Source organism: Erpetoichthys calabaricus, chromosome 1, assembly GCF_900747795.2.
Source record: "Erpetoichthys calabaricus chromosome 1, fErpCal1.3, whole genome shotgun sequence".
NCBI lineage: Eukaryota > Metazoa > Chordata > Cladistia > Polypteriformes > Polypteridae > Erpetoichthys > Erpetoichthys calabaricus.
This window is the reverse complement of record NC_041394.2, coordinates 156,858,332-156,886,232: the sequence shown is the minus strand read 5'-3', so window position 1 is coordinate 156,886,232 and position 27,901 is coordinate 156,858,332. Positions and strand designations below refer to the sequence as shown.

General features: G+C 37.9%; 1 protein-coding gene across 2 annotated transcripts in view; it reads left to right on the top strand.

Annotated features, from left to right (window-relative positions):
* The window catches only part of agk (acylglycerol kinase), a 59,024-nt gene that overhangs the window by 29,174 nt on the left and 1,949 nt on the right, over positions 1 to 27,901 (top strand). Inside the window, exons 6-14 of one of the 2 annotated variants that reach the window (XM_051920504.1) lie at positions 10,039 to 10,071; positions 10,721 to 10,815; positions 15,450 to 15,519; positions 21,100 to 21,179; positions 21,264 to 21,321; positions 21,954 to 22,101; positions 22,607 to 22,701; positions 24,588 to 24,658; positions 26,466 to 26,550. In XM_051920504.1, coding sequence (XP_051776464.1) covers positions 10,039 to 10,071; positions 10,721 to 10,815; positions 15,450 to 15,519; positions 21,100 to 21,179; positions 21,264 to 21,321; positions 21,954 to 22,101; positions 22,607 to 22,701; positions 24,588 to 24,658; positions 26,466 to 26,550 — 735 coding nt within the window. Of the gene's footprint in view, positions 1 to 10,038; positions 10,072 to 10,720; positions 10,816 to 15,449; positions 15,520 to 21,099; positions 21,180 to 21,263; positions 21,322 to 21,953; positions 22,102 to 22,606; positions 22,702 to 24,587; positions 24,663 to 26,465; positions 26,551 to 27,901 lie in introns of those variants that run through there. The other variant, XM_051920507.1, reaches the window with a different exon arrangement.

The window sequence follows — 27,901 nt, the reverse complement described above, 5'->3', positions numbered from 1 at the left end:
AATAACAATTTGTTAAGGATCTGTTTTTTCTGAACCTCGCTTTTCACAGCTGTCGCGCCACGGCGTGTGTTTCGTTTATTTGACAGTATGTAGATCGTGGTAATTACATTCATGGCATTCGTTTTCTGAATCACAATCTGACTGTATGGGTGGTTACCTGCCAGGTAACGCTTGTGGTTGGTCAGGAAGTCGTCTTACATCCGCCACGTGCCCTCTTTCTGTTCCCAGAAGCTGATCATAGAATGGTTTTAATAGTTTACTTTCAAATAATGCAAAGAGTATGCGACACGTGTTTCTCCCTAATTCTGGGCTCATCAGGCATACACACTCACTTCATCCCCTCTCTGGAATCGAATCTCTATCGTCGGCGCCAGAGTTGAAGCCCCTAACGTTGCGGTCAGCAAGTCGGCTAACATCCGCCATGTGCCGTCTTTCAGTTGCGAGAAGCAGATCATAGAATGGTTGAAACTGTTGCCCCTAACGTTGCGCTACGGCGTGTGGTTCGTTTATACCTCGTGTCTTCTCATTAAACTTTTATCTCGCGAATATGTTATTGCAATCCGCAGCGGGAGCGTTTCTATAAACTTAATTTAAACTTAGGTTTTACACCGTGCTTTGTTTCCCTTATGAACATGCTTGTATGCTTCACTCGCTGGCTTCTTATTGTTTCGCTCCCTTCTCAATTGTTTAATGAATATTTTGTTCTTCGCTGTTTGCGGCTCTTCCTTCATTTCTCCCTACTGCGTTCTTTTATCTCGCGAATATGTTATTGCAATCCGCAACGGGAGCGTTTCAATAAACTTAATTTAAACTTACGTTTTACACCGTGCTTTGTTTCCCTTATGAAGATGCTTGTATGCTTCACTCGCTCCCTTCTCAATTGTTTAATTAATTTTTTGTTCTTCGCTGTTTGCGGCTCTTCCTTCATTTCTCCCTACTGAGTTCACAGTCTTTTCACGTGATTACGTGGGAGGCGTGATGACGTGACACTCAACTCCACCTCCCACGGCCATCAAGCTGCCGTCCATTACAGTATATTGTCAAAAATGAGGTTCCAGTTATGACCATTACGCGTTGAATTTCGAAATGAAACCTGCCTAACTTTTGTAAGTAAGCTGTAAGGAATCAGCCTGCCAAATTTTAGCCTTCCAACTACACGGGAAGTTGGAGAATTAGTGATGAGTGAGTCAGTCAGTCAGTGAGTCAGTGAGGGCTTTGCCTTTTATTAATTAGTATAGATATATATATATGTGAATGTATGTATGTATATATGTATGTCTATATATATATATATATATATATGTATATATATGTATATGTAGATATGTATATATATGTATATATGTTTATGTATATATATGGTTACATAACCTCTTTAACACACTACTTCTCCGCTGCAAAGCGCGGGTATTTTGCTATATGTATATATATATATATATATATATATATATATGTGTCTGTATGTGTATATATATATATATATATATATATATAAATATATGTGTGTATGTATGTATGTGTGTATATGTATGTGTATATATATATGTTGATATATGTATATATATGTGGATGTCTATATGTATATATATATATATATATATATATGTATATATGTTGATATGTGTATATGTAGATATGTATATAAGTATATATGTTTATGTATATATGTTTACATAACCTCTTTAACACACTACTTCTCCGCTGCGAAGCGCGGGTGTTTTGCTAGTATATATATATATATATATATATATACTGTATATATACATATCTACTTATTGGCTCCTGTATTTAGGATATAGCGGGTTGGATAATGGATGGATGGACATTTGTATGCATGGCCCTATTTGCCCGTTTTCATTTTTTTTCTTTCTTCAGTAATATTTCAGTAAACCCGGTGCTTGTCAGTTGAAATCCTGGTACTGACACCACTGTGTGACACTGAGGAAGTCACTTCACCTGCCTGTGCTGCAAAAAACAAAAGTAATGTAACAAATTGTACCTCAAATGTTGCAAGTTGCTGGAATAAAGGCATAAGTAAAATAGATAAATATGTATTATACACATAGGAACTATTAATTTATTTTCAGTTAAGTCATCTGCAGCAAACCTTTATAAATGAGGGTTTCTCCTTTTTAGATAGTGCAAACCGTTTCTCCTTCATTGACGTTTTCTCTTGGAGAGCTTTTTTCATTTCATTGAAAATTAAAGCAGCAGCTGCCAAAATATGTAGCTTTCTTATTAATTTTTCAACATTGTGTAAAATAAATTTATAAAGTAACATAAAAGGTTTAAATACTGGTTATCCTTTTACACTAAAATATTACTAAAGAGATACAAAAAAAGTAAAATGGATATGTTATTTTTCTTTAAGGAGATTAAATATTACTGAAGAAAGAAAAAAAAAAACTAAAAATACTGTGTAAGCATACATATTAACACATGTGCAATTAAACGTGTGCATTTACGGGGTGATTTCTCAGGCTTAAAAGCTCACCTTTTATTTCAAAGGTAAATGCAAACTGTTTTCATTCTGAAGGGCACAAACCACGTTAGATTTCAGACGTTAAACGCGCAAAAATGTCGGTACACCAGATAAATAAGCGCAACATATTATCAGTTGTATTGTATGCTTACAATACATATAGAAATGTGTTAATCGTTAACTAATATTATGGGATGGTGTTTTTCGACTCGTGCCTTGATTTAAACGATTGCATTTCTTGGTGGGTTTGCGTAGCTTATTGTCAATATCTTTACACCTCTTTTTAAGACTTAATTTAAAAAGGTTTTCTTTTCTTCTTAATTAAAATTTAAAAGCAATACTTCACCGCTGCGAAGCCCGTCTAGCGCTGACATCCGAGGTTCGATTACCGTTAGCGAGCGCAGTGAGTGTGTACGCCTGATGAGCCAAGAATAAGGGGGAAAGACGTGTCGCGTACTCTTTGCATTATTTGACAGTAAACTATTTTCAACCATTCTATGATCTGCTTCTCACAACTGAAGGCACCGTGGCTGATGTTACCTCACTTGCTGGCCAGCCATAAGCGTTACCTGGTAGGTAACCAGCCACTCACTTCACTCCCTTACGGGAATCGAACCTCGGACTTCCGCGCTACAGGCGAAGCCCCTAAAATTGCGCCACGGCGTGTGGTTCGTTTATTTGACAACATGTAGATCGGGGTAATTACATTCACGGCATTCGTAGTCTGATTCACAATCTGATTGTATGGGTGGTTTCCTACCAGGTAACGCTTATAGTTGGCCAGCAAGTCAGCTCGAAGTGATCACTCGAGTGAAGGCAGCTTCACAAAAAAACAGATCCTTAACAAACTGTTATTAGTATATTTTCCCTCAATTTAAAAAGGTTTTCTTTTCTTCTTAATAAAAATTTAAAAGCGGTACTTCGCCGGTGCGAAGCGCGTGGATTTGACCGACTGACACATACAGACGTATTCATGAGTGCAGGTACTTCGGAAAGAAAGCACCATGTAAACCTAAAGTTTAAATTAAGTTCATAGACCTACAAAAGGTTGCCATTGATTTGAGGCAAGATTGCTTTTCTCCTGTACAACTATACGTTGCATTCTCAAGAGTGTGCTTGCACGGCTTCGGATATAGATATATATATATATATATATATATATATATATGTATGTATGTATGTCTATATATATATATATATATATATATATATATATATATATATATATGTAAGCTTATAAGTACTGCCTTACTTCTCTTTAAGAAAGGAAGATGTAATGATACTTGATTTAAACGACAGATCATAGAATGGTTGAAAATAGTTTACTGTCAAAAAACACCATCCCATAATATTAGTTAACGATTAACACATTTCTATATGTATTGTAAGCATACAATACAACTGATAATATGTTGCGCTTATTTATCTGGTGTACCGACATTTTTGCGCGTTTAACGTCTGAAATCTAACGTGGTTTGTGCCCTTCAGAATGAAAACAGTTTGCATGTACCTTTTTAATTAAAGGCGAACTTTTAAGCCTGAGAAATCACCCCGTAAATGCACACGTTTAATTGCACGTGTTAATATGTATGCTTACACAGTACTAAAAGACACTCAACAACGTCATTTACCTTCGTTCCCGCGTTTGACTCGTGCTGTAAATCTCTTCCTTGTTTTTAGTTCACGTGATTACGTAGGAGGCGTGATGACGCGATTCGTGACTCCGCCTCCTCCATTAGAGTATATGGACAAAAAACAGGTTCCAGTTATGACCATTATGCGTAGAATTTCGAAATGAAACCTGCCTAACTTTTGTAAGTAAGCTGTAAGGAATGAGCCTGCCAAATTTCAGCCTTCCACCTACACGGGAAGTTGGAGAATTAGTGATGAGTGAGTCAGTCAGTGAGGGCTTTGCCTTTTATTAATTAGTATAGATATAGATTATCCTCTTTAATAAAATCCCTTTGTGCCTCCAGGTGTCCGTGTGTGTCTGTCTTCTGGTGAAGTGCGCATGCGCGGGGCGCGGTGTGATGCGCGATATTACTGTTAGAGAAAGTTAGAGGCGTTTTACGGAAATACAAACCAATATTACTGCGAGAGGGAATTAAAGTTACACAATACAGTGACGCATATTACAGCCATATACAAGCCAGTATTACTGTCAGAGGAGATTAAAGGCATATTACCGACGCACACGCCTGTATTACCGCCAGAGAAAATTAAAGGTATATTACGGATGGACAAGACAGTATTACTGTCACAGAAAATTAAAGACACACAATACACGGCGGCAGCCCACGAAGAACGGCCAGCTCAGCAAGTAAACATCAACAAAAGAAAGGCTGAAAGAAAGAAAAATACGACCGACAAAAAGAATGAGGTCAAAGTCCCTTGCCATTTAATATAGACTGTTCCTACTAATGTTTATGCACTACTGTTCTTGCGCCCGTTATTGTAACGGGCTAAATGACTAGTATACATAATAACTAGAGAAGTACACAGGAACAGCCCTTGTATTTATAGTATTACTAGATGTTCTACCTGGCTTCGCCTAGAGGAGTTGAAAAAATTTTCATTACATGTGTAAAATAAATAAAATGCAGATCTGGCACTTTTGACCTTAAAAAAAAAATACTTTTTTAAGTATTTAGCATTTAGTGCCTTGTGAAATAACATAAGATTCATAGAAATAGAAGACATTTTTACAGCAACAACAATTTGTAGAACAGTAATAATTATCTTAATAGCTCAGTACTAATTTTGAAATTTTATAGAGCTTATAGATTGCACCACAGTTGTAAAGCACACCTCGATCGCTGAGAGACAAATGAGGGTTGAGGGGCAAACACACCCTCCTCCTCCCTGACCAGCACTCCTGGGTGATTCCCACAAAGTGTCTACCCCAATCCCCCCTGTCACTTCTGCCACCTCAAAAAACTTTTGTTATTCCAGCTCAAGAATGGATTTCATCACTGATGGGTTTGCTTGCTTATATTTTGCCCTGGAGAAAAAATAAATGGGACCAGCACATATTTTTGATAGGCTCTTCCATTAAAGAGCTATTTAATGGCAAATATAAAAATCTTGTTCTTTTTCAGTATGTTCAGATATTTAAAATTCCCATTAACTACTGTGGTTAACATATTGTTAACAAATGGTTCTCCCTTCATCTCACCTTAGCAAGGATAATTATTATTGTCAAAATGAACATCACATCCTCCCTAAGCTTCTATGTCTGTTTCAAAGTATCCCTATATAAATTAACGAATTATTCTTTAAGAAACTGTACTCAATCGAAACATCATTCATTTGGAATTCATAATAGGCACGCATCCAAAAGGTGACTCTACAAAGTTCTAAAGCAGAAGGTGGCATGACAAATATATGCACAATAAAGTCTTAGCAATTGGCAGACTATCATGAATTTACCCCGGCCTGGCTTTAAACAGAAAACCAATATTGTTCTAAAACTCCATTTTATTCCCTGTTCTGTGCTTCATTCAATGTTAACTATCATCAGTTTACCAGCAGTCCAGTCATCCCCCATTTACTTTAAATATAGAACCAATGCAGGACACATTTCAAGGTTGAGGTCCTGTTAGATGTAAGAAATGTTAAAAGTAACCTACCCAACTTTCTACATTTCATGCCAATATCTATTCTAGGGGTTGTACTGATTAGTCTTGATAAAGACTCAGAGAGTATTTCAACAATATATAAAAATTTAAAAGACTCTACGCTACAATTATCCTAGGGATCGGTGGGAAAAGGACCTTTCAATTAACATCTCAGAAAAGGAGTGGAACTCAGCCATACATAGAATACACTCTAGCTCTATAAATGCAAAGCATTCTATAATCCAACTAAAAATCTTTCACTGATCACATTTTTCTCCTTAAAATTGTCTAAAAAATATGCATAGTAAGATGCGACCTGTGAGCATTTCCATCTAGCTTCAACATTACTAGCCGAATATGTTTTGGAGATGCACTAAATTAACATCATTTTGGACAAAAATCTTTACCTTCTTCTTAGATAGCCTTGGTCACAATCACAACTAATCCTTTAACAGTTAGAAGTCCATAGGAGTAAATCAATTGTAGTAGACTATATCACACTACTAGCACACAGACGTAGACCTCAGTGTGTTACAGATGTTTTATTTTATCTCAAATTAGAAACAAAATCTAATTCTGTCTTAGAGGATAATTACAAAAACCTTTTTAAAACATGGCAAGAATTAATTAATTCTTGCAGTCATGTAAACTGCAGAAGGGAGGCTAGCCTTAATACCTGTGCAGCTTTAAAAAGTGAGCAACGTGTAAAATTGAGCCATGTCTTTTGCGTTATGTCAGAGCGTTGAAGTTCTTTGTGAAATGTGGTGTTTTAACCTCTTTTAGGTTAGTAGCTGTGGTGAGCTGAGCAGCATAGATGGACACAAGCAGACAATTTGGATGCATTTTAATGCCTGCTGTAAATATAATGTAGCTAGATTATACTTGTATATGGTTATAGTCTATAATGTGCATATTATAGGGGGTCTTTGAGAAAAAGTAACAGTCATCACAACTTATATGTGACATGTTTTGAATATTGATGAAGCAGGCTGGTTTAAAAAGATCCAAGAGTTTGATGCAGCCTGTGGGCCTTGTGTTTTTGACACCTTAGTCTTATAGCATTTGCAGATGAACTTCTCATCCCATAGAAGAGGGGTTTATTTTACAGTATCATATACTGGTGCAGAAGGTGGAAAGCATCTTAGATATCACACTCCCAACACTTAATTCTGGGCCATTTTAGAGATGATAACCAACCTTTTACAGTATTTTACTTGCATGTTTGTGGAATGTTGGAGGAGAAAACCCACACAGATGGTGAACAGTCTAGGACCGGGGTACTCAATAGGCGGACTCCGGTCCGCATCCGGACCCAAATACGGTTAAATCTGGACCGATGCCAAAACAAACATGCAAATTTAATCATAATCCAAATGAGTTCTCAATGAAGTGCGCAATTGTGATTCCGCGCGATATATCTTTGAGGTTTCTACTCGGTTTGGTTGCTTCATCTATGTCCAATCACAGCAGTTGTAACAGTATCGTTCCCACTACTCCCCGCCTCCCCCCCCAATACTCGCTCGCTCGCTCGCGGCAGCCAGATTTATGTACCGGTCACGTGCTCTGGGTCAGGCCGGTGAACAGGCAGTATCATCACTCGCAGGCAGTGCAAATTTCGATAACTGAATTTTTTTTTGCTGACTGAAAGTGAAGATGGCTGGCTCAAGACAGTACATTGATAAGAAAAGAAAAGTTGATTTTGAAAACCGCGAATTTAAGAGTGAGTGGACAGAAAAATATGCGTTCGTGCTCCCCATGGGAAGCAGAAAACCAATGTGTTTAATCTGCAACGAGACGGTAGCAATAATCAAAAGTGGTAATGTGAAACGCCATTATGAAACCAAGCATGCACATTTCGAACAAAATTACCCTCAGAACTCAGAGGTAAGGACCATAAAAATAAACCAGCTGAAATCATCATATGAAGCTACAAGCAGTGTAATAGTTAGATCAGCCACACAACAGGAGCGGGCAACAGAATCCTCACTTAGAGTAGCATGGGTCCTGGGAAAAAACAAGAAACCCTTCTCTGATGCTGAAGTAGTCAAAGAGTGTATGAGTGAAGTGGTGACTGCTCTGTTTGAAGGGACTCAAAAGGATGAAATAATCCAGAAAATAAACCAAATACCCTGTTCTGATTCCACTGCTGCAAGACGAGCTGAAATACTCGCTGATGATTTGCTTGAACAACTTAGTTCTGCTATAAAAAAAAGCCAAATTCATTTCATTGGCTGTGGATGAATCCACAGATATCACGGACAATGCACAACTCATGGTCTTTGTCAGATTTTTTGATGAAGAAAAGGGAGAATTTCATGAAGATGTTTTGGGTCTCACAAACCTCCATGGACACACAAGGGGGGATGATATCTATGAAGCATTGACACAGATGCTTAGAGACAGAGTGATAGACCTGAAGCATGTTGTTTCCATTGCTACTGATGGCGCACCATGTATGATTGGGAAAGAGAGGGGATTAGTGTCACGCTTGAGAACTCACCACCCTGACCTCATGGCATACCACTGCATAATTCACCAGATGGTTTTGTGTGCCAGCCTTGGAGAAAGGTACTCAGAAGTCATGACAACAGTCATGAAACTAGTCAATTATCTGAGAGCATCCTCTGCTTTGCAACATCGTTTATTGCGCTCATTTCTAATAGAGGTGAATGCAACATTTGATGATTTGCTCCTTCACAACAATGTCCGGTGGCTTAGTAAAGGCAAGGTACTGGAGCGTTTTTGGGCACTGCGGAAAGAACTGGAGACATTTCTGTTGGATCAGAAGAGTGCAAAAGCCAAACCGTTTGTGGATTTCATGAAGAATGATGAGAAAATGGAAATTGTTGCTTTTCTAACGGACATTACTTCCCATCTTAATGACCTTAATATGAAGCTCCAAGGCAAAAACAGCACAGTGTGTGACCTCATGTTAGTTGTCCGTGCTTTCCAGAGGAAGCTGGAGGTGTTCAAATGTGACTTACAGCAGGACCTGCTTCACTTCCCAAGACTTTTGGATCAGACTGCAGGAAAACATCACCATCACAATTATGCTGAATTCCTGGACAAGCTGATTAAAAATTTCCAAACTCGCTTTGAAGATTTCCCTTTGGGAAAACAAGTCTTGCTGTGCATCGAAAATCCATTTCTTGTCAAAAATATTGCAGAATTCTCAAATGAAGCCACAAAAGTCTTCCAATGGGCCAGTGCTGCTTCTCTGCAAACAGAGTTAATTGAGCTACAAGAAAACCTAGCACTGCAGGAATCTCACTGTGACCTTGTCACCTTCTGGACAAAGATAGTTACTGAGGCAGGTGTTCCTCTCCTGCAGAAGATGGCCCTTCAAATTCTTACAATGTTTCCCTCAACGTACTGCTGTGAATCTGCCTTTTCCACTATGAACATGGTGAAAAACACATACCGCAACACCCTCACCAATGAACATTTACATCAGTGCCTCCGCCTTGCCCTCACACCTTTTATGCCCAAGTTCAAACAACTGGTGGCACAAAGAAGGTGTCACCTTTCACACTAAAAGGCCTACCATTTCATTTTTTTGTGTATAGTTCTAAAGTTTGGGGATTGCCTTTTTTTGGAGTTCTCTATTTGGAATTTGACCGTCACTTTTCCGGACCTCAGACTGAATGGAAATTTAGTAAGTGGACCTTTCAAATTTATATTTGAGTAGCCCTGGTCTAGGAAATGAGCATAAGTCATTTAGATAATATTCCCCAACCCCTCTAATTACAAATTAGGATAGTGGATGGCTGGAGCCAGTCCTGGCAGCATCATTTGCAAGATGTGTGCCAACTACTCTATAGGGTGCCAGTTCGTCATATGTATGTTAGTCAAATTATATTTTTAATTTGCCTTTAAGAATGCTTCTCAGTGTAATTAAAATGTGTGCAATAAGCTGATGATGTTTTTTGATATTTTCAGGTCATAACAGGATTGTTACGACGAACAGATGAGGTAAGATACTAGTGTAGTTATGCTCTAATTTTACAAATAAAATACAAAAACAATATAACACAGAAATATGAAAAGGATAAATGAAGCTCTCATTTTACCATTATTTCCATTATTTCACCAAGGCTTTTACGGTTCATTCCTACCAGTTGTCTTTTTTGGCTTTTTCAGCCAAAGTGAAACGCTTTAGCAAAGGGCAAGTCAAATTTGCTTGAGAAACGATGTAAAAGACCCCATCATTCCATTGCAATGCCCATATCAATGTACAAAATATTTGCGTTTGCATTAAATATTAGTAAAGCATCATGCTTCGGAAATTCCCCATATAGAACTAGTCTTTAGCAAATCGCTTTTAGAAAAATAATTTAGACAACCTGTGCCTAAGCTTAGTGAACTGCATACCTTTAAAGCTAAGCAAAGTATATATTCAAAGACACTCTCTATACTTGATTTGGGCTAAAACATATTTTTGAAATTCTCACAATTTATGTTGATTGGTGCTGTCTTGTGTACATTTATGGTTATGTGCATTTGTCAGTGGTGAAAAAGACCATTGGGCCGAATACTTTAAATAGCCACTCAGTTTTATTCATATCAACATCTATTTGTGACAGCTAATTAAACATTCTAATATGCCACTTTTTCATTTTAGGATGTGTTTAGTAAAATTCCTATTGGTTTCATCCCACTTGGAACTACCAACACCCTGAGCCATACACTGTTCCCTCCATGTGATAACAAAGTCAAGTAGGTATTTTATATCGGAAAATGTAGTATATTTAATTCCTCCTTTATTTACATGAACTTAAAGAACATTTGTGTAGTTATGAATAAAAATGCATTAAAATATAAAGGATATGCCTGGTTAAAGAGAATACTATACATTTCCAATAGGTAAAGGGTAGGGATAAAAAATAATAAATGGTGATCCTCAATTGGATAAGCAGGTTAGAAAAGGATGGATGGACTAATTACTGCTATGATAACTGAAATCTGAAAAATTCATCAGATTAGGTACAAAATGTGGAATTAGTACTGTAAACAGTATTTACAATTCAATTGTGTGGTGTGTAGTGTTCATTCTAATGGAATTTAACCTGTATTTTGAAATGAATTGCTGTAATTTGATGGTTACAAATACTGCTTTTTCTGTATATTGCGCTTAGCTGTATGTATTGTCACATTAAGTCAGAGAAGCAGAGGTTTTACCTCTGAGTCTGTCCGTATTGCACAGCGCTGTACCAAGTTATTAAGACTGAGCCCAAGAGCCTTGTTTTGCCCACTAATACTTGCAGTGACAGTGGGATATGGTGTACCCAATAATATATAGAAAGCTTAACTCTTTCAGGGTGGATGTCGACACATAAGTTGAGGTGGATGTCAACATAGTCAACATCCAGGGGTAGAGGGCAGTGATCAGCTGTAAATGTTGACAAAACCCGGTGTTATGTTATGGTTCAGCTTTATTTGCTGGCAGTATGATGCTTGCAATATGTGTTACACTGGTGCTACTGTTTCAGGTGTCTGTTGCTGCATGCTGTGACCACTGTCACTGCTAGCTGCCTTTGTCTGGCTGCCGCTGGCCATTGGCAGCTGCCAGAGCGGTCACAGTATACAACAACAGACACCTGAAACAGCAGCACCAGTATAACACATATTGCAAGCAGTGTAATGTGGCGATGCATGCCATTGGCTGCTTCTAACATTACCATACCTTACAGGACTATGCTATGTAATAGGTATGTGAATTCACATAGTGTAGAGGCTCATGGAACATAAAACACATGGACATTTGTCATAAATTAACATTTTATGTTGATTTATGTGTGAAACCGTTGCTTTGTGTGCTTTTCAGAAAACTGAGTTTTTGGAAAAAATATTCAGCCTTGGGCCAAAACAGGAAAAAAAAATAGCCCTCAAAGAGTTAATCCACGGACTTGCCTTATGCTACACTGCCACAGTCCTGTACAACACCCACAAAATTGTTTTTTTCTTTTTTTTTTTTTTTGTGGCTAAATCTTTAAAATGCAAAAGCAAATATTTTAAGCAAAGACACAAGCAATTTTAACAAGTATTAAAATAATAATCTTACGCTTAGCCCCAACCCAGCCCATCAACTACCCTTCTGCATTCAAATTTAAAAAACAACAAAGAAAAACAATTGAGGTCAATGTAGATCAAGATACAAAGGGAAAGGCACTAAATTAACCCCATTTATGAAAAAAGCTAATTATATCAGGGTTATGGTTAGGTGTTAGGGACAGCCAAACACAGTTAACTTATCAAGTCACACCATTTATCCTTGTTAGTGCTATTTGCGAGCACAAGGAATATCAATTAGAGATATAAGGTGGATGACACTATACTACGGGAAACAACCTCTTAAAAGATTTTAGGGGTTTATGCATGACAGAACATTTTCATTGTGTAAGCAATGTGCAGAAGCAATTATAAATGCAAATAAAATGTTAGGTTTAATCTTAAAAACTGTTGAATATAGATCAAGGGATGTTATACTTAGACTATATAATGCACTAGTGAGAATGCATCTAGAATATTGTGTTCAGTTCTGGTCATCACTCTACATCAAAGACATAGCAGCACTTGCATAGCAGAGGAGAAAAACCAAGTGCAACCCTGAACTTAAGCACAAAGTCTGAGAGAGATGGCGCGGGGACATTATCCAGGTCTTCAAAATCCTCAAAGGCATTGATAAAGTACATCCAGCAAAATGCATTCAACTTAAGGATGAATCACATCACACTGTACATGAGAACATTAAGGGGAAGCACATTTCAGAATGAAACCAGGAAGCTCTTCTTGGTGCAAAGAGTTGTGGGAATCTGGAACAAACTACTGAGACGTTCGGTTGAAGCAGAAACCTTTACAACCTTTAAGAAATACCTGGATGTAATATTGAGACAGCTTAGCTATTAGCTAAATAAACGGGCTTCATGGACCGAAAGGTTTCCTTTCGTTTATCGGATTTCTTATGTTCTTATGTAAGAACCATGTTCTTCATTGATCCTCACCTTCGAATGTTCCAAAATGGTCTGATAAAAATAAATAAATAAATAAATGATGATTTCCATATGGAAAGAGAACCTCTACCCTCAGTTGTAAATAATATCCAAAAGTCTTTTCTGGGTGAAGACCATTACCTCAGATTTAAATGTACTGCTTGTCATCCTAACTGCATCACACTAGGCTACTAACTGTTGCAGTATGTGCTAGAGATCAGAATCTGATGAGGTCCAAAGGATATCCTCATCCTTAAAACAGCAGAGATGAAACCCTTCAAATACTAAACTAAACATTATCTAATACTCAGCTGCGCACAGATATCCTCTGATTTAAAATTACAAACAGGAAATGAGACAAAAAGCCACCTTGACAGAGTCACATGCTTATATTGAACAAAACATATTTAATGAAAATTGTGGAACTACAAATCTTGCTCCACAAATACAGGGGCTGAATAGAATGTGTTAGTGGAGTGAGAAATTCCATACCTATGTAACACCTTCTAAAAGATCTCATGGTTTATTCAGTATAAAGCTTTTTCTGAGTCCACAAAGGATATGTAGAAAGACTCCCATGAACAATAAAGAAGGAATTTTAATTGCTGTTACTAGACTTATGGTTCACCTATCAGATGGAATCTTTGTTATAGTACCCTCAGAATATAATTTTAATTATATTCCATGATTTTCGTAACATAATTTATCCACTGCAGACATTAAAACACTGCAATAAGACAATTATTCAGGTTATTCAGGTAATGAAGAAAGCAGCATATGTTCAATTGCTATATAATTATGTATATCTTAAAAAAATATTTAAAATGTCAATATCCATTGCCTAAGAATAAGTTCCTTGTATGTGTGATAAATGTGAAGGTAAAATGTGTCTCTATATGTGTGTGTCTATATTGTATATTTTATGTTTATATTACAGTTCCTGTTAACTAGAGAAATATTTGGTTTGGAGAGGTGTGACAGAAAACACAGCTCTAGGGGAAAAAGTAATAGTTCGGAATTCTGGTAGCCCATTCTATCCATCAATCTTCCTAACCTACTTATTCAGACAACAACACCTGTACGCAGTGCCAGTGTAGCCCATTCCATTGCAAAAAAACTTGCAGAATTTGTGCACACATTCCAGTTATTTTTTGATATATCGTCTCAATTTAATAATTGTAAGATGTGAAAACTTTTCTCTGAGTTGCTGTCGAATCACACAATAATTTAGGTATATAAACATATTAACTGAATGAAATTATCATATAAAATATAAAAGCTGTATATTTTAGTAAATCTTCTGAAATCTCACCACCTATATACCACTTAACTAATATGAAAATGAATGCCTTATATTAGACATATATATGTTATATTTAACTGTTGGACAAGTAGTTGTCTTCTAACTGATATTTTATCATACCAGAAGATTTACTTATTCTGTTTTATATTTGTAAATATGTGCATCAATCTAAAGCTATCCTCTTTATAACACTAAATTGAAATGTTGTTTTCAAAAAATAATTGATATGTTGTGATGACCGTTTTTTTATCAGAAAATTGTTCCCTCCAGTCAACATTATCTTTTTTTGTCAGTGAGGGTGGTAGCAATGTACTTCACTCAAGAAGGTTTGAATAAAATTATCTGGCTTACAGTACAGATACATTTTACAGGGCAATCTGTCCAAGTCCACAAATGCTGATGTTGAATGTATCCTTTACCAGGGCAATGAAACCAAGCTATAGCAGTTTTTCATAGCAAAATGAAAGCAGATCTCCTTGAGTGATCCAGTCAACATTTTATCTTAAATATTCATGTGTTAATTAATAACCAAAACATTTGACTGAGAGATTGCACATTTCAAGTTAGTAAATATGACATCATAATTACTTACAGCTGTAATTTCTTTCAAGGTCTCCATTTCTATATAGAGATTGTCAGGGGCATGTAAATAACTCCTTTAGTCCTCTCCACATATTTTCACCCTGACCGTACAAGGATGCCATTAACAGTGTTGTACTGGCAAGCTGTAAGCTTACATTTCAAATGCAAATAATATTATTTTTTTAAATGCTAAAGGATGCATATTTGTGAATTGTATCATGTATGTTCAAACACTTTCAAACAAGAAACAGTGTATATTTACTGTGCCCACTGTTTTTTGCTAATATTTACCTCAATTACCAATAAAAGTGTTTATTTTGAACATTCAGATTTAAATCAAAGTATTTAATTGATTCAAAATAAGAAGAAAGTATTGTTCAGGAGTCAACATTATGGGATTTTTTTTGTTATGGTATATTTTATAAATTACATTTTGTGTTTGTCAAACTAGTTGTGTTTTCTTTCTGAATGTTTAGACTAATTTCTGACTCAACCCTTGACATTTTGAGAGGAGAAACCATCACTTTGGATGTTATGCAAATAAAGGTAATATATTACAAAACAACATAATGTAAACATTATGCTAGGAAAAATGTATCTGTTTATGTAGTTGTAGACATTTTTTCCCTTATCTATAATTTATAATTGGCTGGTCCCATTTCCAAAATTTGAATTAGACCACCTACAGTTGGTCATAATGTATTCATACAAGTTTAAAGTGTATTAACTGCTTTCACATTCAAGAAACTAAAAATATCACTGCTTCTACACTGCATTTCTTACATGTAAACCAAAAAGTCAATTAGGATTTTCTGGTTGGAAAGTGGGTATTGTTTATTGTAATTACTGAATTTATTGTTACTCATATGGGAACGTACATAGATGGCTGTGCACTTCAGCAGTAACTTGCTGCTTTCAAGAGTTTATACAAATTAAAAGGGGCAAAAAAAAAGTCAAAAGTGTTTAATTGCTGCCTTGATAAATTGCCTTTCAAGTGCATTTCTTGCAATACTTTAATTTTCATTGCAGGAGTGGAGTGGTGGTTCTGTGGCTAAGGGTCTGCGCTGGTATCTGGAAAGTTTCAAGTTCAAGTCCCATTACTTCCAGAAGGGTTCCTACTCCGCTGGAAACTTAAGCAAGGCCCTTAACCTGAAAATTGCTCTAGGGGCTCTGTAATATGGCTGAGCCTGTGCACAGACCCCAAAGGTCATGTGAAAATACATTTTCATCTCGCAGATTAATTAAGTACAACCCCAATTCCAAAAAACTTGGGGCACTGTGTAAAATGTAAACAAAACCAGAATGCAATGATTTGCAAATCTCATAAACCCATATTTTATTCACAATAGAACAAAGAAAACATACCAAATGTTGAAAGTGAGACCTTTTACTATTTCGTGAAAAATATTAGCTCATTTTGAATTTGATGGGAGAAACATGTCTCAACAAAGTTGGGACGGGGGAATCCAAGGGCTGGAAAAGTAACACCTGGAGGAACATTTTGCAACTAATTAGGTTAATTGGCTACAGGTCAGCAACATGATTGGGTTTAAAAAGAGCATATTAAGAGGCAGAGTCTCCCAGAAGTAAAGATGGGCAGAGGTTCACCAATCTGTAAAAAACTGTATCTACAAATAGTGGAACAATTTTAGAATAATGTTCCTCGATGTAAAATTGTGAAGACTTTGAGTATCTCCTCATCTACAGTACATAATATCATCAAAAGATTTAGAGAATCAGGAGAAATCTCTTTGTGTAAGGGACAAGGCCAAAAATCAGTATTGGATACTGATCTTCAGGCCTTCAGGCAGCACTGGATTAAAAACTGGCATGATTCTGTCGTGGAAATCACTGCATTGGGCTCAGGAACACTTCCAGAAATCATATCTGTGAACACAGTTCGCCATGCCATCCATAAAAGCAGGTTAAAGCTCTATCATGCAAAGAAGAGCCCATATTGAACACAATCCAGAAAAGCTGCTATCTTCTCTGGGCCAAAGCTCATTTAAAATGGACTGAGGCATAGTGCACAACTGTTCTGTGGTGAGATGAATCAAAATTTGAAAGTCTTTTTGGAAAACATGGATGACACATCCTCCAAACTAAAAAGGAGAGGGACCATCCAGTTTGTTATCAGCACTCTGTTCAAAAGCCTCATCTCTGATGGTAAGGGGTGCATTAGTACCTATGGAACATCTGGAAAGGCACCATCAATACTGAAAGGTACTATATATACAGTTTTAGAGCAACATATTCTTCCATTCAGGACAATGTCTTTTTCAGGGAAGACTTTACATATTTCAGCAAGACAATGCTAACTAAACCACATTCTGCATCTATTACAACAGCATGGCTTTGTAGTCGAAGAGTCCAGATGCTAAACAGGCCTGCCTGCAGTCCAGACCTTTCACGAATTGAAAACATTTGGCGGATCATGAAATGGAATATATGACAAAGACAACCCAGGACTGTTGAACAGCTAGAGTCCTATATCAGACAAGAATGGGACAACATTCCTCTCCCAAAAGTCCAGAAAGTGGTCTCCTCGGTTTATGTTTACAGATGTTGTTAAAAGAAGAGGGAATGTTACACAGTGGTAAAAATGGCCCTGTCCCAACTTTTTTGAGACGTTTTGCTGCCATCAAATTCAAAATGACCTTATTCTTCTTCTCCTTCTTCTTTCGGCTGCTCCCGTTAGGGGTTGCCACAGTGGATCATCTTCTTCCATATCTTTGTGTCCTCTGCATCTTGTTCTGTTACACCCATCACCTGCATGTCCTCTCTCACCACATCTATAAACCTTCTGTAGGCCTTCCTCTTTTTCTCTTGCCTGGCAGCTCTATCCTTAGCATCCTTCTCCCAATATACTCAGCATCTGTCCTCTGCACATGTCCAAACCAACATAATCTCGCTTCTCTGACTTTGTCTCCCAACCGTCCAACCTGAGCTGACCCTCTAATGTACTCATTTCTAATCCTGTCCATCCTCGTCACACCCCAATGCAAATCTTAGCATCTTTAACGCTGCCACTCCAGCTCTGTCTCCTGCTTTCTGGTCAGTGCCACCGTCGCCAACCCATATAACACAGCTGGTCTCGCTACCCTTTCACTCTTGCTGATATCCGTCAGTCACAAATCACTCCTGACACTCTTTTTCCCTCCCATTCCACCCCGCCTGCACTCTCTTTTTCACCTCTTTTCCACAATCCCCATTACTCTGTACTGTTGATCCCAAGTTTTAAAACTCATCCACCTTCGCCAACTCTACTCATTGCATCCTCACCATTCCACTGACCTCCCTCTCATTAAACACATGTATTCTGTCTTGTTCCTACGGACCTTCATTCCTCTTCTCTCTAGGGCATATCTCCACCTCTCCAGGGTCTCCTCAACCTGCCCCCTACTATTGCTACAGATCACAATGTCATCAGCAAACCTCATAGTCCACGGGGATTCCTGTCTAATCTCGTCTGTCAACCTGTCCATCACCATTGCAAATAAGAAAGGGCTCAGAGCCGATCCCTGATGTAATCCCACCTGCACCTTGAATGTACCCGTCACTCCTACCACAAACCTCACCACAGTCACACTTCCCTTCTACATATCCTGTACAACTCTTGCATATTTCTCTGCCACTCCCGACTTCTTCATACAATACCACAACTCCTCTCGAGGCACCCTGTCATATGCTTTCTCCTGGTCCACAAAGACACAATGCAGCTCCTTCTGGCCTTCTCTATACTTCTCCATCAACATCCTCAGAGCAAACATTGCATCTGTGGTGCTCTTTCTTGGCATGAAACCATACTGCTGCTCACTAATCATCACCTCACTTCTTAACCTAGCTTCCACTACCCTTTCCCATAACTTTTTGCTGTGGCTCATCAGTTTTATCCCCCTGTAGTTACTATAGTCCTGCACATCCCCCTTATTCTTAAATATCAGCCCCAGTATACTTCTTCTCCACTCCTCAGGCATCCTCTCACTTTCCAAGATTCCATTAAACAATCTGGTTAAAAACTCCACTGCCATCTCTCCTAAACACCTCCATGCTTCCACAGGTATGTTATCAGGACCAACGGCTTTTCCATTCTTCATCCTCTTCATAGATGTCCTTACCTCCTCCTTGCTAATCCGTTGCACTTCCTGATTCACTATCATCCAACCTCTTCTCTCTCTTGTTCTCTTCATTTATAAGCCTCTCAAAGTACTCTTTCCATCTGCTCCACACACTTTCCTTGCTTGTGAGTACGTTTCCATCTTTATCCTTTATTACCCTAACCTGCTGCACATCTTTCCCAGCTCGGTCCCTCTGTCTAGGCAGTCGGTACCTTTTCTCCCTCCTTACTGTCCAACCTCTCATACAACTCATCATACGCTTTTTCTTTAGCCTTCACCACCTCTCTCTTCACCTTGCGCCTTATCTCCTTGTAGTCTTGTCTACTTTCTGCATCTCTCTGACTATCCCATTTCTTCTTTGCCATCCTCTTCCTCTGTATACTCTCCTGTACTTCCCCATTCCACCACCAGGTTTCCTTTTCCTTCTTCCTCTGTCCAGATGTCACACTAAGCACCCTTCTTGCTGTCATCCTTACTACATCTGCTGTAGTTTCCCATCTGTCTGGTAATTCTTCACTGCCACCCAGTGCCTGTCTAACCTTCTCCCTAAACTCAACCTTGCAGTCTTCCTTTTTCAACTTCCACCATTTGATCCTTGGCTCTGCCCTCACTCTCTTCCTCTTCTTGATTTCCAATGTCAGCCTACAGATCACCATCCTATGCTGCTTAACTACACTTTCCCCTGCCACTACTTTGCAGTCTTCAATCTCCTTCAGATTGACTCTTCTGCATAGGACGTAATCTACCTGTGTGCATCTTCCTCCACTCTTGTACCTAACCCTATGTTCCTCCCTCTTCTTAAAATACATATTCACCACAGCCATGTCCATCCTTTTGGCAAAATCCACTATCCTCTGACCTTCTCCATTCCTCTCCTTGACACCATACCTACCCATCACCTTCTCATCTCCTCTGTTACCTTCACCAACATGTCTATTGAAATCTGCTGCAGTCACCACTTTCTATTCCTTGGGTACACTGTTCATCACTTCATCCAACTCACTCCAAAAATCTTCTTTCTCATCCATCACCCACCCAACTTGCAGGGCATATGCATTAACAACATTGATCATCACACCTCCAATTTCCAGCTTCATAATCATTAACTCTGTCTTACACTCTTTTCACCTCCAGAACACTCTTGACATACTGTTCCTTCAGAATAACCCCTACTTCATTTCTCCTCCTATCCACACCATGATAGAACAATTTGAATCCACCTTCGGTCCACCTGGCTTTACTCCCCTTCCATTTAGTCTCTTGCACGCACAATATATCGACCTTCCTTCTCTCCATCATATTGGCTAACTCTCTCCCCTTACTAGTCATACTGCCAACATTCAAAGTTCCTACCCTCAGTTCCACTCTCTTTACCTTCCATGTCTCCTCCTGCTCCCGGACACGTCACCCCCCCTCTTCTTCTCCTTCTTCAGCCAATAGTAGCCTAATTTCCGCCAGCACACTGTTGACTAACAGTACTTGTGGCGGTTGTTGTTAACCCAGGGCTCGACCGATCCAGTATGGAAATTTGTACTGTTGTCTGCGTATTGATTTGGCAAAATTTTACACCGGATGCCCTTCCTAACGTAACCCCATTTATCCGGGCTTGGGACCGGCACAAAGAAAGACACTGGTTTGTGCATCACCTGTGGCTGGGTTTATTAACTGCTATTTTATGTAATTTTATATTTAAGGGAAGTATGTAAATAAACCATAGTTCCATAATTGAAGCTTGGTAGAGCAAATTCCAAAAATAAATTGTCTTACTCTAGCGGCGATTTTTAGATCCACCATGCAGTTAATGTTTTTATCATCTTTTTAAGTTGGCTCTGGTCCACATCCTTTTAAAGATGGTTACACTCTGATGAAAAGAATGACCTAGTTGTATCTATTGTCATGGCTAGTTCAAAGTTTGGGAGCTTTAACACTACAGATTGGCCAGTTAAATGAAAGTGTAAAGGAAGCGTAATTATTGTATTTATACCTTGCCTATGCTTATTGAAAACAGGGAGAGACAGAGCAGCCAGTGTTTTCATTAACAGATTTACGCTGGGGATCATATAGAGATGCAGCCACAAAAATCAGCAAGTAAGAGTTTTCATTGTCTTTTTTTTTTTCTTCAGTTTATAAAAACAAAGTGGTTTGCCTAATTGGCCGACATTTTTTTAATAGATACTGGTACCTTGGTCCCTTGAAAACAAAGGCAGCCCACCTTTTTAGTACTTTAAAGGTATGTTTTGTTTACTTATTTCTGTTCCTCATGTGTTTTTGTACGTTGGTCCCATGTCAGTCCTAAAATTGGTTAATCAGATCTATTTGTAATTTATGAGAAAATGTGAAAAGGTTACTGCAAAAATTTTAAGTACCATACTACAGCTGTCTTATTTTAATTTAGTAGGCAAATTTGCATTAGCTAAAACTTGTCACCACAATATCCAAAGCAGACAAAGAATGCATAAAAACCTTCCATTTTTCTAATCTCAATTCCCCCATATACTTTTTGAGGTTATACAGGATAAAGAGGATAACATAACAGAACACAAAACCTGCTATGTACTTCCCTTCATCCTTGTGTTGCCATTTCAATTGAATAATGTTTGTTAATTTTAATGGTTTTACATGTGAAAAGATTATCCAGAATTCTGGCGCCATAGTTTTTAACTGTAGCTTTAGAAATTTTTGTTTTCAAACCTAACTATACTATGCTATTTATAAATTTTGTATTATATTAATCACTTTAAAATTTAGTGAAATAATCGGCAGACTCTGACTGATGATCTTGTGAATTATTAGATAAAATATTAAAGTTTGATTGAACATTGTGAAGTTTAGTTTTTTTTTTTTTTTTTTTTTTTTTGTCAGGAATGGCCTCAGGTACACCATGGTTCTTTAACATATTTGGGTCCTACAGTAAGGCCTCTGGATGAAACTATTGATAAACCACCTCGTCCACCTCTGCACACAAGAATATTACAGAGACTGTACCAATACTGGGCACCTGTCAAAAAAGGTAACATTTTTGCCCTTTCATTTTTTATCTTTATCTTTTATCAAAAATAAATTAACATTTTGGTAAAACAATGTGGGTTGGTTACACTCACTCATCCTGGCACAATTTAGGGTCACCAGTGTGTGGCTGAGTCCTCTGATGGACTGGAGCCTCATGCAGATTTGTTTCATAAGTTACTGTACACTGAAGGTTGTGAGGACTGACTTTGGATTCACACGAGCTTGAAACTAGACCATGCAAGGTTAATAAATGAATGGGCATAAGGAACATGGGTTACTTGACTTAAGTTCAGATATTAAATATAATTTAAAAATTGCATATGAAAATATCTATTTACAGTATGTTCATTTTCTACTAGCCTGGTTGCAAATTTGCATTATATTTAATTGCTGGAGAGCAGTCAAAATTTATTTCTAAAGCCCAGGTAAGGACAAGTTATTTTTGCTGTTATAATGTATATATTGAAATTAATTTACTTAATTGGAATCTCATTACACCCCTTTAGAAAATGTGGAGGTTGATGTGGAACCTTGGCAAGAGATGACTTTTTCTGGGTTGGAATTTTCAATCACTACCAAGAATTCACACCCAGATTTAATGGTGAGAAGCTTGTATTTAAATCTATGACCAGCTGTATTATTTTTTGCAGATATGTTTGGAGTTATATAAATAAACCTGAATAGATTTTGGTGCACAATATCTTATAGTCTGGTATAAAAAAAGTAATAGTAATATACTGTAAGGAACAAGATATAAATGTGAGTTATACAGGAAAACAAAAACTGAATTTAAAGTGAGTTAAAATTGATCTATACTGTAAATGCATGAATGAAATATAACTACAGTACTAGTACAGGTTGAGCCAAAAAGAAGTACCACATTTCAAAAGTTTATTCTACAAAAACGCTACAAGATAAAATAAATTTAATTACGACACAAGAAAGAGTATACAAAATAGATTTTTTTCACTGTGTTTTAAAAATGATGTATTCAAGTTGGTGGCCATCCTTAGCGATACACTCTTCGAGATGATTTCTGAATGCTCGCATGACTTGTTTGGCCATTTCGAGGGGAAGAGCGGCGATTTTGTGGCAAATAGCGTCCTTGAGGGCTTCAAGGTTTTGAGGTCGATATGTGTATACCTTCGACTTGACATAGGTCCATAAGAAGGAGCAAGATCAGGCGAATGTGAAGGCCACCCAACATCGCCGCGCAGGGAGATCAGCTTCCCTGGAAACATCTCCCTCAAAACTTGCCTGAATCTCTACACCGAATGAGCTGCTGCTCCATCCTGTTGAAACCTGGCATCCACCACGTCCATTTCTTACAGTTGGGGCCGCAAAAAAAGTTCAAAAGCATTTCAATGTAACATTCTGAAGTGACAGTGACCATTGCTCCCCCCTCCTCAAAAACGTAAGGGCCTACAATGACAAATTCTGCAACGGTGGACAAAACTGTAACACGCTCACTGTGCAGGGATCTCTGATGAAGTTCACGAGGGTTGGATTCAGCCCAGTAGCGAAAGTTTTGTTTATTTATGCAATCATTCAAATGGAAATGTGACTTGTCCCTGCACATGACGATGGCATCACGATGAACGGTTTGCAGAATGTTCGCAAAACTGTCTACGACCCTCCCAGTCTCTCTCCATGAGTTCCTACACTACCATCATTTATATGGATGGAAATTAAGGTCCTCATGCTAGATCCTCCTCAAAGACTTGTTGGAAATGCCTAAGGCAGAAGTGTGTTTGTGTGCTGAAGGAGACTGCAGAATTGATGCCCTTACAGCTTGGATGTTTTCAGGCGCTCGTACAGTCTGAGGATGGCCTGGAGATTTTCTTTTCAATGTTGTACCCATCTGTCTAAATTTAGCCACTCACTGAAGAATTGTTTTCCAATTTGGGACGTCACCATTAGGAGGACTGCTGAAGTGTATTTGGGAGGTGCATTGCTGAAAGATGATGGATTAGTTATTTTTGAAGAACACTTAGACAACGAAAGTACCATGCACATAGGACCACTGTTGCCGACTCAAAACTACAAGGGATCACCTAGCAAAGGACCCCCACCCCAACCCATTCGGCTGCCTCTACCTTGCGCAGTGACCTTGAGAAATGAGGTTTATTCATTTTGGCTCACCCTGTATTTTAGTTAAGCTGTTTACTGTACAAATATTTATATTTCTGTAATAACTGCATTAATAAAGATCATTTAATAAAGAGGCCTGTTCTGCATTAAAGTTTCTTGTTAAATTAGCTTTAGTAATCTTTATTAATTACACTGTACTATTTTATTTACAGAGTATTTATGTTTTAGGATATAAATGCATTAAATTAGCTCTATTTACAATATGAATAAATCAGATGTTAATTTGAAATGATGTTAGTAATTGAATTATTCAGCTTCACTATTGACTGTTAAACCATTATTTTAAGTAAATGTCTTCCTGTTATGCTGACCTGAAATTTATGTTTCTGTATACAGCGCACAGAGGACTCACTGACAATCTGCATAGAGCCGAATACTATTTCCAAATTGGATTTCACATCTTTGGGGTAAAGAATATAACTTAAATGTTTAACTTCCTTTATGGTCTTCTAGGTCTGTACACTGCTTCTCTCAAAGTGCTTTCTTGTCCATCTGTTGATATCTTGTCCATGAAAAACAGAGATGATATAACAAACCATTGATAAAGTTTAACATCTGAACAAAGCTGGCTTAAAGAAAATCTCCACCCAAAAGTGATATTTTTTTTATCTTTTACTTAGCCCATGTTGTTTGTAGTAAGGGCCAAGAATAATTTTTCATTTCATGTTTTTATGGAGAACAAACATAACAAAGTTCATACACAATAGGCTTTTATTGGGACCAACTCTGTACAAACAGCATATCTAAACATCCATGAAATAAGTTTCAGTTTGCTCATGTTGCGTAATCTATATGTCAGATACCCAATTGTATGCTCACAACATCCCAAATGCATGTGTTTTGGCTATAATATTGTTAAACAAAGCACATGTGGAAAATCCACTCATTAAAACCCGTGGACCTTGCTCAAACAAGAATGACCTTTTGAACTGAAATCCCGCTTCCCATCTTGTTTGTTGTTCAGGAGTCCTGCCCAGATACGACTCCTTCATTGGCTACTGTGGCGCTTCATATCATATTGGCATGGCAGAGTGTGATTTGAAACAGGAAAACATTAAAAACAGTAAGCAAAAACATCAGGTGGAAAGTATGCATTTTATTTCTGCATATCAGAAGTGCTTCAGCAAGCAGAAATGTAATTTAAAGGTGCAGTTTCACAAACTGCTGGTGTAAAAACAGCATTTAGCCTTGTGGCGTAACTACCAACAAATCAGGGGAGAGGCAGGTCTCCATTTCAAAAGGTTGGTCTTTTTTGAGCATGTTCCCCACCTTTTCACGAGAGGATTTTTCAGAGCTACTTTAACAGTGACCCGTGTTCACATTATTGAAACTGTTTTTACAGTTCTCCTTTATTGCTTGGTACAAAGGATGAATTGTTATTAGAAACATACTCACAAAAAAGCTTTCCCCTCTGTATCTTGATGTCACCATGGAGCAATAATCTGATACAAACTCCAGTTGTACAGCACCAAGCCAAAGATTCAAGGTTATCCTTTCAAGCTCTTCTGTCAGTACCTGGAACTATGAAACCTGACTTTCTTGACAGGATAAATACACCCAAGATGAGGTTGAACAGTGTGGCAAGGATTCTATAACAACCAAAACAAAAAAAAAACAGAAGAGCATTCAAAAACATCCAGTGATGTAATTATACAGTAGCACAGATCTGAGGGAGCATAAACTATCATTGCAAAGGCACCTTGAAGCACAGTGAGGTCCATCCTATGAAAGTGGGGGGAAAAAAACAAGACTGTGAGTGAATTCAAGAGTAATAGAAAGACCATCCTCAACTGAATTGTTTAGTTCCAGGCCAGTGCTTGCTGCAGAGGTGAATCTGAGTATATTTATATTGTATTTTTTAGCCTCCCCCAGGAGCTCCAGCTGCATACAAACTGGAAAAAGTATATTCTACATGACAACATCCATTTATTGTTACTCTTGTCTAACATGTCGAGATCTTTTCCAGCTGTGCATGTTATCCAAATGGCATTGCACATGAGCTCCACACTTCACTCTGTGAGTGGGCACTGAGCCCACATGACAGCTGTACATCACTTCTTCAGGCTTTGACAGACTTGGCAATAATTGTTTTCAGGCCACCACATAGTTACTTATTATAGATGTCATTTTTTAAAATATGATATTTTTTTTTATTTTTTCAATTAAGCTGTTCCATAATTGTATTTTATGCCATTGGTCTTTTTATCATTTCAGAAGTGCAAAAGTGAAAGATCCATCTGTATTCCCACAGGATGCTATTTGCTTGCAGGCTAGTCAGTGCAGATTTCAAGTTCCAGAGGTAAGTGGGAGTCATTGATGATTAGACATATTTACACAATAAAGCATTATGCTTGTTCCTATATGGGCACACACAATCCATACTGCTGAAATGAGTTAGAGGTTCATGGCCGTGCAGGTTATTTTTAAATCTCTGCGACTCTGGCTCTGTGGGTATGGGCATTGGTGCATGTGGTAGTGTAGCCATATGGCCCCAGAGTGTTTAACAGGGAACAAAGTATAAAATGAGTCTGAGTATGATAGAATGTGAGAGCAAAAAGAAAGAACAGTAGAATGGAGGAAGAAAGTCCAGTGAAAAGGAGAGAACAGAATCGGGTTTTGAGCCAATTAGAAAAGGCGGACCTGATTGCTGCTTTTGAAAGCCGGAGAGCAGAGGCGATCAAATACTCCATGGGTCCTGTATATGCCGAGGAATGTTAACAGGATGAGGGAGTTGTGCTTAGTGTATCCCAGTGGATGCTGATGGGCAAATGGCTGAGATAGGAGTCGTTTGTGTGATTCCCTTCACTGAGTAAATCCAGGAGATCTGTGAGGAGAGAGAGACGAGATAGAGAGCAGCACTGGGAAGAGTAGTTAAAAGCGATTCTGATTATAGTTGTATTCTTGGTTTTACTGGATTAGTTACTGGCTTTATTTATTGATTTTAACTTCCTTACTTGCACAGTGTTTTTTGGAGCATTTCTTTATTGAAAAATTGTGACATGCATGGCACTGTGGTGCATGTTGGGATCTTATGTACACAATACACTTATGCACCAACATTGTTTGTTGTTATTGTGTCCTCATTGCCCTAGCTATCCTGGTCATGACTATCAATGTCAGAATTCAGGAAGTGACGAAGCCAGCTGTGGGAACCCGGTCATTACCTGTATTAAAACACATTTCAGAAAAACTGTGAAAAAATGTTTTATAACAATTTTTGGATATTTTTTTCTGCCAATTTTAAAAGCCTTACCTAGAACTATTGAACATGACTTGCCTCAATTCTGTCTGTGCTTTTCTCTTCTTACCACCTTATAGCACAGGAGAATTTCTGCAGTGAGTTATGCAAAACTTTAAAGCAACTTTCCTGAATTACTGAATATACAGTACCTTGAAAAGGTATTCATCCTCCAAAACTACTTGCACATTTTATTCAAATTCTAAAATCATGTCAAATCAAAAGAAACAAAATGAAAATCTTTCAACAATTTGCCAAAAAGAAAAAAATCAAAATTCTGATACACTTTATTACCAGTGCAATGCATTGGACCATCAATGGGAAGACCTACAAATTGCTGTTCACCTCCATACCGCAACTTGAGCAACTTTGCAAGGATGAATGGACAAATTCTTGTGCGTCATGTTGAGCA